General features: G+C 39.2%; 2 protein-coding genes across 7 annotated transcripts; one reads left to right on the top strand and one right to left on the bottom strand.

The window, feature by feature from the left end:
* Positions 1 to 3,248: 3,248 nt before the first annotated feature.
* Positions 3,249 to 8,045, top strand: hspa8b (heat shock protein family A (Hsp70) member 8b). Its single transcript, XM_079674688.1, has 10 exons — positions 3,249 to 3,321; positions 3,607 to 3,846; positions 5,000 to 5,209; positions 5,297 to 5,502; positions 5,645 to 5,797; positions 5,998 to 6,553; positions 6,669 to 6,871; positions 6,975 to 7,173; positions 7,265 to 7,497; positions 7,597 to 8,045. The coding sequence occupies exons 3-10, from the start codon at positions 5,005 to 5,007 to the stop codon at positions 7,804 to 7,806; spliced, it is 1,965 nt and encodes a 654-aa protein (XP_079530814.1). The 5' UTR covers positions 3,249 to 3,321; positions 3,607 to 3,846; positions 5,000 to 5,004; the 3' UTR covers positions 7,807 to 8,045.
* Positions 8,046 to 8,749: 704 nt separating this feature from the next.
* lim2.3 (lens intrinsic membrane protein 2.3) lies at positions 8,750 to 12,394 on the bottom strand. Of its 6 annotated transcripts, none has more exons than XM_079678316.1 (5): positions 12,267 to 12,394; positions 9,834 to 10,871; positions 9,208 to 9,357; positions 8,984 to 9,118; positions 8,750 to 8,889 (listed from the first exon to the last, which is right to left on the bottom strand). In XM_079678316.1, the coding sequence occupies exons 2-5, from the start codon at positions 10,174 to 10,176 to the stop codon at positions 8,828 to 8,830; spliced, it is 690 nt and encodes a 229-aa protein (XP_079534442.1). In that variant the 5' UTR covers positions 10,177 to 10,871; positions 12,267 to 12,394; the 3' UTR covers positions 8,750 to 8,827. The 6 variants fall into 6 exon arrangements, with proteins under 6 accessions (XP_079534442.1, XP_079534446.1, XP_079534445.1 ...); XM_079678320.1 differs by having other exon boundaries at positions 9,834 to 10,021; positions 12,267 to 12,365; XM_079678319.1 differs by lacking the exon at positions 12,267 to 12,394 and having other exon boundaries at positions 9,834 to 10,021; positions 10,670 to 12,244.
* Between the last annotated feature and the right edge of the window lie 3,035 nt (positions 12,395 to 15,429).

The following is a 15,429-nucleotide window of genomic DNA, read 5'->3' as shown; positions in this document are numbered from 1 at the left end:
CATGACAACTGGCGACATTCTATTATTTTCGTCATAGGAATCCGGGGCGTGTACATTGAGGACCCATTGTTGACTTACCAGGAAAGAAACATCGTTTGTCGTTTACGTTCATCTTTTGCTATATCTGCCTTCCTAAGATCACTTTGCTGCACATTCAGTACTCGTATGTGAGGTTGTGGGTGAGAGGCCGATATCGTGACGCTTACAGGGAGGTATCGAACATTACAAAGTAGGTGACTGTGTGGATGCCTGTTCAAAACATTGCAAACTTCAATAAATCATTTAAATTATATATTTGTGTCCGACTTTCATTTGTTCATCGTTCTTAATGTGATGTATAGTAGCTTTGATAGCTGTCCATACCTTCAGACAGCCTAAAAGTAAAACACAAGTTGTTTATTCACAGCCCGAACGCTCATCGAGATGACTGGATCAGTCATGACAACTTGTGATCAGCTCCGATTAAATTGTTATATCAATTCTGTAGCTAACCTCCAGGGAGCACGTTTATTTTATGAAATACCTGTATCCCTCTCATCACAACAAGACTCTACACTGTGCAGGAAAAACAATTACATACATGAAAATAACCTTGATGCATGGGAATTAAACACACAAACTATCTTCCGTGGCTATACTGATATGTCACAGTAACGGTAAACCACAGAAAAGTAAGTCCAGCGGGGCACAAGTTGAATACATATAATACGGTAGTTCTATTATGCCTTTAAGCCTATACGTTCAACCCATAAGAACCCGGACCCATTTCTACTTTTGGGGAAATTAAGGGGAACTTCATTTAGACTAAATAGACACATTTCTGACAAGTAACCCCCCTAGTGTCAAATATCTGGGCTTTAATGATAAAGTAACTCTTATTTATAACTTAATTAACAAGGATGATGTTTTGGTTTGCATTTGTTTGAACATACTATGAATTGAAGAATAAAGCATATGTTAACTAAATATAATTGAATCAGCTAAATTAACTGACCAGACCATAATCATATTTCTAATTGTGCATATATGTCACTCCGGGTTTACTGTGAATGTTTAGAGTTAAAGTCCCGATGTGACACCATGTGTCACAGCAATATTTATGGCATTTGTTTCATATCAATTTCATCAAGAAATGTTTCCACAACGGGTTAAATGTAATCAGAATCAGAATACCTTTATTCGTCCCACAGAGGGGACATTTACATTTGTTACAGCAGAAAAGAGCCGAAGACAGCTTAATGTTTAACAAATGACATGTCATGTAAGCATGTTTATTCTTAAATGGCTTGAATATTAACTTTAGCAACAAAAAACCTTTCCAAATCTAGCTAGTTCTGTCACATGTTTTAGCCTGACACATGGACATATTGGACATGTTGTTATGGGAAGACAAAAGCAAATGAGAAGGACCATGACCCCAGACTGTTCAGTGTGTGTCACTTAGGGACTTCATGAGATAAAAAAGGCTAAAGCTGTATAAGGAACTTTCCTTATACAGGAAAAAAAAATTCTTGATGAAATTGATATGAAACAAATGCCATAAATATTGCTGTGACACATGGTGTCACATCGGGACTTTAACTCTAAACATTCACAGTAAACCCGGAGTGACATATATGCACAATTAGAAATATGATTATGGTCTGGTCAGTTAATTTAGCTGATTCAATTATATTTAGTTAACATATGCTTTATTCTTCAATTCATAGTATGTTCAAACAAATGCAAACCAAAACATCATCCTTGTTAATTAAGTTATAAATAAGAGTTACTTTACCATTAAAGCCCAGATATTTGACACTAGGGGGATTACTTGTCAGAAATGTGTCTATTTAGTCTAAATGACGTTCCCCTTAATTTCCCCAAAAGTAGAAATGGGTCCGGGTTCTTATGGGTTAAACGTATAGGCTTAAAGGCATAATAGAACTACCGTATTATATGTATTCAACTTGTGCCCCGCTGGACTTACTTTTCTGTGGTTTACCGTTACTGTGACATATCAGTATAGCCACGGAAGATAGTTTGTGTGTTTAATTCCCATGCGTCAAGGTTATTTTCATGTATGTAATTGTTTTTCCTGCACACTGTAGAGTCTTGTTGTGATGAGAGGGATACAGGTATTTCATAAAATAAACGTGCTCCCTGGAGGTTAGCTACAGAATTGATATCACAATTTAATCGGAGCTGATCACAAGTTGTCATGACTGATCCAGTCATCTCGATGAGCGTTCGGGCTGTGAATAAACAACTTGTGTTTTACTTTTAGGCTGTCTGAAGGTATGGACAGCTATCAAAGCTACTATACATCACATTAAGAACGATGAACAAATGAAAGTCGGACACAAATATATAATTTAAATGATTTATTGAAGTTTGCAATGTTTTGAACAGGCATCCACACAGTCACCTACTTTGTAATGTTCGATACCTCCCTGTAAGCGTCACGATATCGGCCTCTCACCCACAACCTCACATACGAGTACTGAATGTGCAGCAAAGTGATCTTAGGAAGGCAGATATGGCAAAAGATGAACGTAAACGAAAAACGATGTTTCTTTCCTGGTAAGTCAACAATGGGTCCTCAATGTACACGCCCCGGATTCCTATGACGAAAATAATAGAATGTCGCCAGTTGTCATGACTCAACTTATACTGCAACACCTGCAGTTCCTCCCTGATTTCCATCACTTTCTCTCTCTCTCTGCCTGTCCTGTCTCTTCCTTACCAAAGCTGAGCTTCGACAGACGTAGTCTTTTCATATCTGAGTCAGTGTAAAAATAAAACAATACAATGTTATATCTTCAATGTTTTACTCAAATTGAAATGAAAGAAAAGCATTACAACGTTTGTTAAAAGGTAATCCTTCTGACATTGGATGAATGTAATTAACTTTAGCTCTCTAGCTAGTTTATTCACGCAATTTAAACCAAAGTGTATAGCCTATAGCTGCAATATAAGTTAGTGTGCATGTTGTCGGACGTCCACTGACTAACGTAGAGCGTTCACACAGGATATGCTGGTCATATGATCGATGTCCTGATGAACTGAAACACAAGCAGCCCGCTGGACTCAGATCTCTAGATACCTCATCACTCCTCCGCTGCTCAGCTCCGATACAAGTCAGGGCTGCGGTGCCGCGGTTTGTTGATACATGTCGTCTTCTTCTGTTTGCTTTAATCGAGGCTACGTAGTTATGCAGCGCCCCTATCGTCAGCAAATGGAAGTACTGCAAATAATCCCTTTCAGTGCAGTTATTTCACAAGTTTAGTTATACACAGCTCGGAAGAAATTACCGAGGTCCGGACCTCGGTGACCCCAATGGTGGATACGGCCCTAACAATATTGCCTGCATTTACTTAAAGTGATTTAATTAGGTTAATTTGAATCTAATACAATGACATACTATTCCTTTAGTAAGACTTTCAAGGCATGACTATTCTTTGTAACTGAGTTTTTCTTCCGTGTTATTGCTTACATATTAATGGAGTAAAGGATCATATTCTTCCAGTAGGCTACTGTTCTCAGCCAGATAATCTACTCTAGGAGGTACTAACATGTATCATAGTCTACAATCTCGATAACTAAACTGTCGAAATGTGCGAACAGTATTTGGACCAATTTCAGACGCAGCGATTTGATGCAGGATGATTGGCCAGCATCGCTCCTCCCGTGTTCTAGAGAGTTCTTAGAGGGAGTGCAGTGAGGAGGTGCGGCCGCTGACACTCATTGACAGAGTGGAGAAACGGAGAAACACACCGACACACCGACTCTCTCAAGGCGAAGCCACTGCCAGCCATACAGCTTCGAACAATAATCCAATAAAACGGCGGACTGAATTTAAAGGAGGTGAGTATTAATATACTGTAACTTTTCTGGACAGAGACGTTACATAAAAAAATCGACTACGAGTGATGGTTGCGCCAACTTTTGTTATGTGTGCATGGTATTATCACATGGACATGCAATGGCTGACAACAGGTATTTCCATGTAGCTAACACACTATTTTAGAATTTGGTTAGGAAAGTTCTTAATATACGATGAAGAAATGCACGTCACTTTCATACAAGTCATGCCTGGACTTGTTTGCAAGTTATGAGGAAGCGAAAGGAAAGGTCTAGAAAGTTGCCAGCCCCCTGAAATGTGGAGTGTCACGCCCTACACTACTGCTGTTGATAGCAAAGCTAAAGGTGCAGCACAGCCGATTTTCTACAGTCTATGAGTAGGCCTACAGTATATCCTACTCTTACCCCGCACTTGCTCTGGTTATGTCACAATCTTTCTTTCATAACCCACTTACCCAAATATGAAATGTACCATTAACAATATTTGGGGAAACTAAACTACTGTAGTTGCAACAGGAGTAATGTCATAATTGCCTTACCTCGAACATAAGCTTGCATTTTAGTCATTAGTTTCGTTTTGCAAATAAAACATTCAAGATTTTGTTTACTGTAGAAGACTCTCTTGCTATATTTTCAGTACTGCAATGACCCAAATAAAATCAGAATATTTCAAAAATAGATCGATAATGTACAAACCCTGTAACTGATGTACAGTATAGCATATTTATTTTATGAACAGCTAATCTATTATAACAAATTCTATACTCATGTTGGCTCTCCTGCATAGGCAACGTTTTGCATTATTTTCTTGACATGAACAATTAATTGATGATCAAAATAGTGGGTGCAGAATGTCTCTTGAACGATTAACATTTTAGCCTAAGGATGAACTAAAGCCCCTGTTGTCTGTTGTTGCCATAACAGAAGAAGCCGTTGTCAGGCCGTCAAATGTAGTAGGCTTAAAAAACAGGTGTTATAGGCATTTGCCTCTTTGAAAGAGTGTTTCCACTTCTGTTTGAGCTGCTCACCTTCTAAAAATAGCCTCGTTACACCATACAAAGGTTCATCGTGATGGCAAGCCGCAGCAACACCATTTGTCATATAAACAGATTTGCAGTTTTGTGCCAATATCTGATTTGTAGCTAATACCTTACAGGAACCATGTCCAAGGGACCAGCAGTCGGCATTGATCTGGGCACTACCTACTCCTGCGTGGGAGTGTTTCAGCATGGCAAAGTAGAGATTATTGCCAATGACCAGGGAAACAGGACCACACCCAGTTATGTTGCCTTCACTGACACTGAGAGGCTGATTGGGGATGCAGCCAAGAATCAGGTGGCCCTGAACCCAACCAACACCGTGTTCGGTATGAAACATTTTCTTTAAGTTATTATGATACGTTCAATTTTCAGTTTTCTCTAATTTGTTGCATTTTTCTTAAATTGTTCAACAGATGCAAAGCGTCTTATTGGACGTCGATTTGATGACGACGTGGTCCAGTCAGACATGAAACATTGGCCTTTTACTGTCATTGATGATGCTACACGCCCCAAAGTACAGGTGGATTACAAGGGCGAGACCAAAAGCTTCTACCCAGAAGAGATCTCCTCAATGGTGCTCATTAAAATGAAGGAGATTGCCGAAGCGTACCTCGGCAAGGTACAACTTGATTACAACAAGAAAAACTATACAAGGGATCTGCAACTCTAATCAAAGTTAACATGATATTAAATCTACTTTTAATGCTGAGAATCTAATTTACTTGTGTCTTAATAATTACTGTAACTTCTCCTTCTTGCAGACTGTATCAAATGCAGTAGTAACTGTGCCTGCCTACTTCAATGACTCTCAGCGCCAGGCCACCAAAGATGCAGGGACCATTTCCGGGCTTAATGTCCTGCGTATCATCAACGAGCCGACTGCTGCCGCTATTGCTTATGGCCTGGACAAAAAGGTGAAACAATCCTAAGGCTAAGCTTATGTAAATCCAGACATTTCATGTGATATACAGCACTAAATATTGCTTTTTTCCAGTAAATTCTGGAGTTCACATCAATAATTGAAATATGTCGAAGTAATATACACTTTGATTACAAGGTTTTGAAATATTCCAAAATAAACTGCTAATTACAATACAATAATGTCAAACTACAGGTCGGATCTGAGAGAAACGTCCTCATCTTTGACCTGGGTGGTGGCACATTTGACGTCTCCATCTTGACTATTGAAGATGGCATCTTTGAGGTGAAGTCCACAGCAGGTGACACCCATTTGGGTGGGGAAGACTTCGATAACCGCATGGTCAACCACTTCATCTCTGAGTTCAAACGCAAGTACAAGAAAGACATCAGCGACAACAAGAGGGCGGTGCGTCGTCTGCGCACTGCGTGTGAGAGGGCCAAGCGCACTCTGTCCTCCAGCACTCAGGCCAGCATTGAAATCGATTCTCTGTACGAGGGAGTTGATTTCTACACCTCGATCACCCGGGCCCGGTTTGAGGAGCTGAACGCAGACCTGTTCCGAGGAACCCTTGAGCCAGTGGAAAAGGCTCTCCGTGACGCCAAGATGGACAAAGCTCAAGTCCACGACATTGTCCTGGTGGGAGGTTCCACTCGTATTCCCAAGATCCAAAAGCTGCTGCAGGACCTCTTCAACGGCAAGGAACTCAATAAGAGTATCAACCCTGACGAAGCAGTGGCTTATGGTGCAGGTATGACCCCTTCATGTCCATTAATCAAATTGTAAACAAAAATATCCTGACAAAGAGATTCAACAAGAAATTAGCGGCAAATGTAAAAATCTAAATCCATTATTTTGTATTGCAGCTGTGCAGGCAGCCATCCTGTCAGGAGACAAATCGGAGAATGTGCAGGACCTGCTGCTGCTGGATGTGACCCCCCTGTCTCTGGGCATCGAGACCGCTGGAGGGGTCATGACTGTTCTAATCAAAAGGAACACCACTATCCCCACCAAGCAGACCCAGACTTTTACCACCTATTCAGACAACCAGCCTGGTGTGCTCATTCAGGTGTGACCACAGTCATTAGACAAAAAGAGAAGGTCATTATATAAGAGAATGAATTGCATTTCAAAGAAATCATAATTAATGTTTCAAACCATTGCATTAACAGGTGTTTGAAGGGGAAAGGGCCATGACCAAAGACAACAACCTCTTGGGGAAATTTGAGCTGATTGGAATCCCCCCTGCACCACGAGGGGTTCCTCAGATTGAGGTGACCTTCGATATTGACGCCAACGGCATCATGAATGTGTCCGCGGCTGACAAGAGCACCGGGAAGGAAAACAAGATCACCATCACCAACGACAAAGGTAACCTGAAGAAGAATGTTGACGCTGTATCTCCATTGTGACATTTGGTACGATATTACATTTTGTTTCAATTTACAAAAAATACTATCAGGTCGCTTGAGCAAGGACGACATTGAGCGTATGGTCCAGGAAGCAGAGAATTACAGGGCTGAGGACGACGTGCAGAGAGAGAAGGTGATTGCTAAGAATGGTCTGGAGTCTTACTCGTTCAATATGAAGTCCACTGTGGAGGACGAGAAGCTGAAGGACAAGATCAGCGACGAGGACAAAAAGAAGATTGTGGATAAGTGTAACGAGGTCATCAGCTGGCTGGATAGAAACCAGGTATGAAACAAAATATGTTTGGTGGTCAGCTTTGGCAGCATAGGTGCTAAAGAAAATATGTGTTAGCATCAGATTATTAACTTCCTTTCCCTTTCTCAGACTGCAGAAAAAGAAGAGTTTGAGCATCAGCAGAAGGAGCTGGAGAAGCTGTGCAACCCCATCATGACCAAGCTGTACCAGAATGCAGGGGGTATGCCCGGAGGGATGCCAGGTGGGATGCCAGGGGGGATGCCAGGCGGCTTCCCCGGCGCTGGTGGTGCTCCGGGAGGGGGGGCATCATCCGGCCCCACCATTGAGGAGGTCGACTAAAGTCGAGGTTCACAAAATGGTTATATTCAGAAAAATGTACCAGGCAACTTTGGGTTTGTTTAGTTCCTCTTTGTACACCAGGCTTAAGTAAACACTTTTACTGTTTGTTCTAGGTTATTTTCTAGCAGAGCTCTTCATCCAGTTAAACCAGTTCTTTGTATCGACGCAGGTTTTCTTTTTTTAATGGAGTTTGTTGCATTGCAAAATAAGACTAAATAAAATACTTTTTTGAACTTGAAGTAATAGTGCATGTCATTCATAAAACTGTGACTGATTTTGTGTGTCATCAGTGTATATATGCTTAACACACAATAATTTTCAGAAATTATATTATTATACATAAAGCTATTCATTAAGTGAATTGTATGATGTGGAGTTCAGGTAAGTCATTTTAAAGTTGATTATACCTGAACTCATCATACAATCCAGGGCTGCAGTTGATCAAATATATAAATATTCTGATCATAATTTTAACTTCCCACAATACAATGAACATTAAGAGCGATATCGTCAAATAAAATTTTCATAAAAAACTCAAATGAATCTATGAAGTGATTCGTAAACTAACAGCCAGCAGGGGGCGATCGAGATGTTCTGGCTTCACTTTTGAAGAGTCATCACTTTGCTGTGGTAGCATTTAGAAACTGAACGTTTTGACTGCAGTAGAAAATAGTTAAAAAGTTCAAAGTAAAAGGGAGAAAATGCAGTGAATTCAGGAGGACATTAAGAAGTCTTATTTGATTGAATAAGACTGATATGAATGATTTAACTAAAATGGTCACTGCTTCATTGTTAAACATTAGCTGAAATACATTTAGCTGCATCACCTCAAATGTTGGTATACCATTGTGTACCTCTGCTTAAAGTTTTATTAATTTAGAGAGACAATACATCCAACAAATGCCTTTTTCTTCCCTAATTTTATTTTGCTTATTCAGGAAGAAGTTGTTCATGTGAGTATTGGTTCCTCTTGGTCATACATTATAGACCAGTGCTTTTGTGTGTGGAAGTCATTGGCAGGTTAGCGCGAATTAGAGTTTCTTGGGCATTCGTGCATCCGGTAGGCACACATGTAGAAGATACCTAGAAGACAATAACCAGATAATTAGACATCATCATATATATCCATGATGCACACATATGTGTTTTATCTGAGTTGATGTGGTACGATGCATACCCGAGAAGAAAGTGAGCACCACTGCCACCCAGCCCATTATATAGGACCAGGAGAACCGCCAGCTGCCATAGCGTTTACCATAGAAGTTCACCGTCACTCCTGTGTAGACAGCCATGGCCAGCAACACAAAGAAGCCTGCACAATAGATACAATCATTAGGTTTAACTGGCAAAGGTCTTCCTTACTAAGAGAGACGTGCATGTAGCTATGGTGGAGTAGCTTACAGGAGATGAAGAAGAGAATGCCGGCTGCAAATGTCTTGTCAAACCCATCAAAGGAGGAGTAGTGGATGAAGGCCATGACGCCGATCACAATGCCAATGAAACAAGCCAGCAGGGAAAGAATCATGAAGGCACGGGTGGCGTCCCAGTATGCTGTGGGTGAGAGATGAGTGACACATCAGATTTCTGTCTTGTGCTAAATGAGGATTTCAGATTTGTTTTAATATTTTATTCACATAACCCATGTCATTTATAGTGAAGGAATGTTTAATTTTCAGCCATTCATTTAAATGTTTTTCTTATCTACCTTTTTATCCAATAACGTTTCTGACAGAGTACTGAAAATGATTTATTTCCCTTGTATATATGAAATATATCAAGGTACAAACTATTTCTTAAAAGTCACAAAAACAATTAACTTAACTAGCAATATCTCATGACATATACTACTTTGCATTTTTAGGCTTAACAATCGCCATATTTTAGCCAACAACCCAACAAGGCTAAAAAAAAATAGGTAGTTTCCACGTGGATCAGTGCAAGTGTAGAATTGAGAGTTGACAGACTGGTTGTCAGCAAACTAATAAACATAAATGAGGATGTGCCCCTGCACATGCAGCGAGTCTTACCAATGCTGTCAGTGTGAGCCATGCATTTCCCGGGCACACAGTACCGCCACAGACCCTGGTGCATGTAATTGCTGGAGTGACGGTACTGCATCCAGTAGTCAGTTGCCGTGGAGACGATGAGGAGTATGTTGCCGATTCCAGCACAGAACAACCCACCTCCCATGAAGCTGTACATCCTGCCAAAAAAACTGACAGACACACAGAGAACAGCAGAGCAGGTCAGACTATCCCAATTAGAGCAGGCATGTCCTGTTACAGAGCATGGGGATACACTCAAAATGTATAAAACAATATCTAATACAAATTCAGTAGGGTGACAGAAAAGTGTGCTGGATCTTGACATGTCTGAATATAGTAACAGTACTCAATGACACTGAGAGGGAATCTACAGTGGTCAGGCTGCCAACTCACACTGACAATTAATTAACCTCCAACACCGCCAGGCTGAGAGGTGGGTCCAATAAAAAAAAAAAACATATTTGTATTTTAAATAAGGACCACTAGTTTCTAAAGATACTTTACATATCATTTTGAACTACGAAGGTGAATTAAATGAAATAAAAATGATGGCCACCACATAAATAATACCTTCTTTATAATCTGACTGTTAGGCATTTATAATATCATGGCATCTTGGATTTCAATAGTTCATAAAAATAGGGGTGCATGCCCCACAATTTAAAGCTTCTGAAATGGGTAATCAGGTGAGATAAATGAAGAGTTCAAAAGGTTAACTAACAATTGTAGGATAAAGAAAGATAAGACAGAGAATGAATCTTTTGAAAGATGAACATAAACTCTATTTCACACAATATATTTTGATATTGATGGCCTACCTTTATCTTCTTCCCTCAGAAAAAGTCAGAGATTCCAATATTTCGTGTTCTCAAAGCACAGAGGAGCCCAATATTGCGCAGGACAGGCAGGAAAGTTTTGTTTGTGCGTAGGAAACCAAGCGAACAAACGGGTGGTGGAACAATGGAGCATGCTGAGCCACAACCAATCACAGAGGATGAGTTTTGTGTTTTAGGGAATTTGCTGAAAATACAAAACTGTTAAAGCGCTGTGCACATCTGACTAATACTGATGACACAGAGCTTTTAATTCAAAATGCTGCACAACCACACAGTAAACTCATGGCCTGCAATAGGCTTAACCAGTAGCCATTGCTGGACAATCTTATTTAACAGTTTCGAAATGTAAAAACTAAACTCATTTTTAATTATGTTTCAGCTTATATGTTTAGGGACAATCATTGTCTATAATGGTGATGTAGTTAACATGAAATACTCAAGTCCTTTCTGCCTTTAAATACAGTTCCAAATTATTGTAATTAAAGTAGTGTGCTCATTTATATAAAATCAATACTTTTTTAAAGGTATGAAATATAAATGATGAAGATACTAAAGCAACAACACTCACTGTGTGTGCTTGTAATGTATTTTCATCTTTCATAATACAGGTTGAAATACACACTTTATTCATTAATATTTAGACTCATACTTAGTGGTTGCCCAGCACTTAGTTGGCAAGGCCAGACCAGGGTCAGTTTATATTATATTCTAGATGGAAAACTGCTCAGACATTCATAAAAAACATACATGTGTCAGTGGACACAGCTGCATAAATCCACAGAAGAAAATGTGTACAGATAACATTTAGCAGCATGATGATCTGTGTGGTGGACTTCTGATGACATCTGTGTTTACATCTGCTTTGTAATCAGTAAATCTGCTGCTAAAAGATTGGTTTTTCATAGCATCATGTAGAGAGTAGGAGTTGGAAAATCGTTATTATTGCTGATAAATCATTTACTCCTTTCATGGTGTTCAGTAGCGTTTTAAATAGAGGAGTGGGTCACAGATGATACATCAGGACATTGTACTTTTAAGATAGAAACAGTGGTTGGGCAACAATTACAACATCACCAAGTCACAATTTCACACTTGTGCCATTTCACATCTCCCTCCAAGTTAAACGGTTTTATCCGACTGGGTACATACCTTCTCTGCTCAATGTGCTGTTACCGCTCAATCCTATTTTCCTGCTGTCTGGGTACAGCCGTAGGCCTAAATTAACGTCTGCTGAGCAAACTCATTTTACCATAAGTTACCCTGCTGCTTGCATTTTTGGGTAACTCTCAGAAAGATGCTTGGGATCCTGACAGCCTGAGAAGGTAGGCTAATATCCCTTATGGACAACACACATGTAAGCTAGAATTTAGCCATTTGGTTTCTGGGAAACTCTCCATATTATTATTTATGTAGATCGTTTTGAGACATGTTAAGGACATAAGGTGATATTCATTCCCCAAATAGCTTTCAATTAAAACTTTGAAAACCAGATGCTCTTTATTTGCTCCTTATAAAAGTTATTGAAAGATTCTGTTCCTCCATTCCTGTTTCTTCTTGTTTATGTAAAAGTAGGTGTTACCTGGAATAGGTGCGACTTTTTCTCGAGCGACCCACAGGAAATCTCCCACGTTGAGTTTTCTCACATCGAAGCTCACTCCGTTCCTCTGCAGCTCTATGACCAGATCCTGCTTGCAGTTTTTGCTGCCGCTGCACAAACACACCGACAATTCAGGAAACACACACACATGTATACGTTTGATTCACACAGATGAAACACACAGCTGTCTTAACACCAGTTTTCTCGATGAAGTCAACACAGAGGATGATCTCGTAGGAGCCACGAAGAAGGCTCCATGAATTTGGGTTTCTGCTCGTTGTCAGTACATTTTGGGGTTCTCCTGAAAAGAACATTCCAGGAACGACAATCCTCGGCTGGAAAGCAGAGGTTGGCCTCTCGGTAGGTCTGGAAAAAGAAAGTTCTATTAATTTTAATGTATTTACGATCAGTTCAACAATACAAGTGCAATCATAAGACATAATGGATATATTTATGTCTTAAATATACAGTATATTACTAACAGATCCATAATTGGAGAGAGTTCATGTATTAAACAGAAACATTACAAGCTAAAACACATTAAGTAAAGTCAAGTAAAGTCTACATATTTTTGAATAGTAGAATGCACCGTATTTGTATGTATTTACTTTTTACATGAATATAGTTATTTTATATCTACTTTAGCATTTTACTTGCACCATTCTGTTTCTTTTTGGACTATATGTATTCCTTTTAATGTCGTTGTAAATGCATTTCAGAGTAGAAACTAGTAGTACTTTTTGAGATAATGAATTTTTTTTCCCAGAAGAAGGTAAAGACTTCTAGGTTTTGAAGCACACTCACTGTATTATCTCCTCTTCCTTCTCCTCTTCATCAACACCACTAGCAGTGAGGTCAACAAGACCCGGGCCACTTTCCTCTTCATCTTCCTCCTCGTTTCCTTCACTCCTGCCCTGGCCTCCTCTCTGTCTCCTTCTGGACCTTTGGTTCCCTCTAAAGACTCTTAAGCGCTACCCTAAAGCCAGACCCTCTTCTGTCAGAGAAAACCTGAAGAGGGAGGAAGAGGGAACACAAATGTGACCTATGGAAAGCCCCTGTTTCCACTTCGAAACACTCTGAATTGGTTTAAAGAAATTGGTTCAAAAAAATCTGAAATCCTACAGAAATAATGTGTGTGTGTGTCTGTGTGTGTGTGTGTGTGTGTGTGTGTGTTTCCTGTGTACCTTGCAGGGTTTTGGGTCCTGTGAGAACTACAGGTAATATACTACTACTACTATTACTACTAGTACTACTTTTACTTACAGTGTATACTACTACGTACATTTTATATCTAACTCCTTCAGCCCACTTTCAGCTCGGAAAACCATTCAACTATAACATTTTCCAGCTATTTCAGGACATTGAGGCTATACATGTTGTTGTTAAGCTTCATCACTATTTTTCCTACTCTTCCAATTTAACATTATATATATATGATATATATATATATATATATATACATATAAGAAAAAAGACATTATATACAAAGATAGCTAAATAGATGGATATAAACACACTTTAAAGCTATTATATTAAAAAACATTCTACAATTTATACAGTGTTACAACAATTTGTATAGGGTTTTGGTGCATGCAAGACTGCACGTAAATATGTATATTGATATACTGTATATCTGCTAAGACTGGTGCATGTTAACTAAAGGATATTATGTTAGAGGCCTAAACACTTAGGATAGCACAATGCTCCCCATTATAGATAGTTTATGTTAGTTGGAAGCTTTTAGACCACTGTTGAAAAAGAGTATATCTTCCAATGGCAAATTCAGGATGTTCTATTTGAATATATAAAACATGTGTTTTTCCTGCTAAGACAAGTGCAAATGTCTCCTTGTTATACCTGATGTTATGTATTGATGTGTGGCACCTACCCGCTCCTGATGCTTTAAAAAAAAAAACATAACCTTATCAAATCCAACAGCAGCTGTTGATAGTGGATGTCCTGGTTAGTTAAATTCACTGCCACTCTAAATGCTTTAAGTTCTGGAGCAGAGGTATTCAAAGTAGGACGCAGGCCTCCCATGGGGCTCCAATGTTTCAGGGGAGGCCCAGTGATTGGATTTGAGCTGTTTGTTAAAATAAGATCAGAGATAGCAAACAAGATATATCATTTTGTAAAGACATTAGGTGTTATCTGAAGTAATGCCACACTGCAATATTAGGCTATGTTTACCTAATTTATGAGTGCCTTTGTGATCAAATAACATAATCAGGATCCCATGGGAATGAATAAATTAAGCAAAACTAAGTAAATATAGTAAAGAGGGGTTGCGCCTTTTCAAAGCTTCATGGGAGGGGAGGCCCAGAGGTTCAGACTTGTAAAACCCCTCCACTAGAGGATTTACTGATGACCAGCAAAATACATAACATGGCGTCCCTGATCACAGTCACCCTGCGTGTCTCCGTTATGACCAACAGATGGGGCTATTTATCCAGTTGCAGCAAAAATTAAAACCTGAGTTGGATTTCCTTGTTGTTGTCAAGGGGGATTAACAAATGACTTGTCTTTCCAAAGGATGATGACACCAGCACCTCCTGGGGAGTTTTTTTATGACCAACTGGTCATATTTCTTCAAATACATGGTCCGATACAGATTATCATCTGTAGAGTCAGTATAGAGGTACAACACTAAGGATAATGTCCTGCTGGCATGTGGGCTTCAGATAATAATAATAACTTATTTCTTGGAAGTGTTGATGACATTTAGCCTTGCTTTCTTTAATTAAAAATCAAGTTGTTTTTCTTCTAATAATGTTTTATTCAATAGTTTAATCTTTTCATTTTGATTTCTTTGCAGACTTTATTTTCTTTGTCAAGGACAACAGAACAAAACAGTTGTTATTCTTCATTACATTCAAATTACAAGCTCACTACCCCCTCCAATTTGTTTAACTGAAATCAAAGACAACATCCTGTCAAAAAAGAAAAAATAGGCCTAAACCCACAAACATACATCTTTCTCTTGTTGAATGAATAATCCGGACTGCACACAGCCATACAATACAGTTTCAACATGAGACACAATCGTAGACAGCCCAAAAACACTCCAGTAGGAAACAAAATCACCAGAAAAAAGCCCATGATTTGTTCAAATATATCCTCCAATGACTCTGTATGTAACTTAATC

This window comes from Notothenia rossii (assembly GCF_949606895.1).
Source record: "Notothenia rossii genome assembly, chromosome: 4".
Classification (NCBI taxonomy): domain Eukaryota; kingdom Metazoa; phylum Chordata; class Actinopteri; order Perciformes; family Nototheniidae; genus Notothenia; species Notothenia rossii.
Note: the sequence above shows the minus strand (reverse complement) of the source record. Positions and strands in the feature narration are given on the sequence as shown.

Bases quoted from the DNA above. Each gene is read 5' to 3' on its own strand.
- hspa8b (XM_079674688.1), top strand. From the start codon at position 5,005: ATGTCCAAGGGACCAGCAGTCGGCATTGATCTGGGCACTACCTACTCC. The intron at 6,554-6,668 runs GTATGACCCCTT...TTTGTATTGCAG, and splicing joins AGCAGTGGCTTATGGTGCAG to CTGTGCAGGCAGCCATCCTG. The intron at 7,174-7,264 runs GTAACCTGAAGA...AAATACTATCAG, and splicing joins CACCATCACCAACGACAAAG to GTCGCTTGAGCAAGGACGAC.
- lim2.3 (XM_079678316.1), bottom strand. From the start codon at position 10,176: ATGTCAAGATCCAGCACACTTTTCTGTCACCCTACTGAATTTGTATTA. The intron at 9,358-9,833 runs GTAAGACTCGCT...TCTCACCCACAG, and splicing joins GGCTCACACTGACAGCATTG to CATACTGGGACGCCACCCGT. The intron at 8,890-8,983 runs GTATGCATCGTA...ATTGTCTTCTAG, and splicing joins GGTGCTCACTTTCTTCTCGG to GTATCTTCTACATGTGTGCC.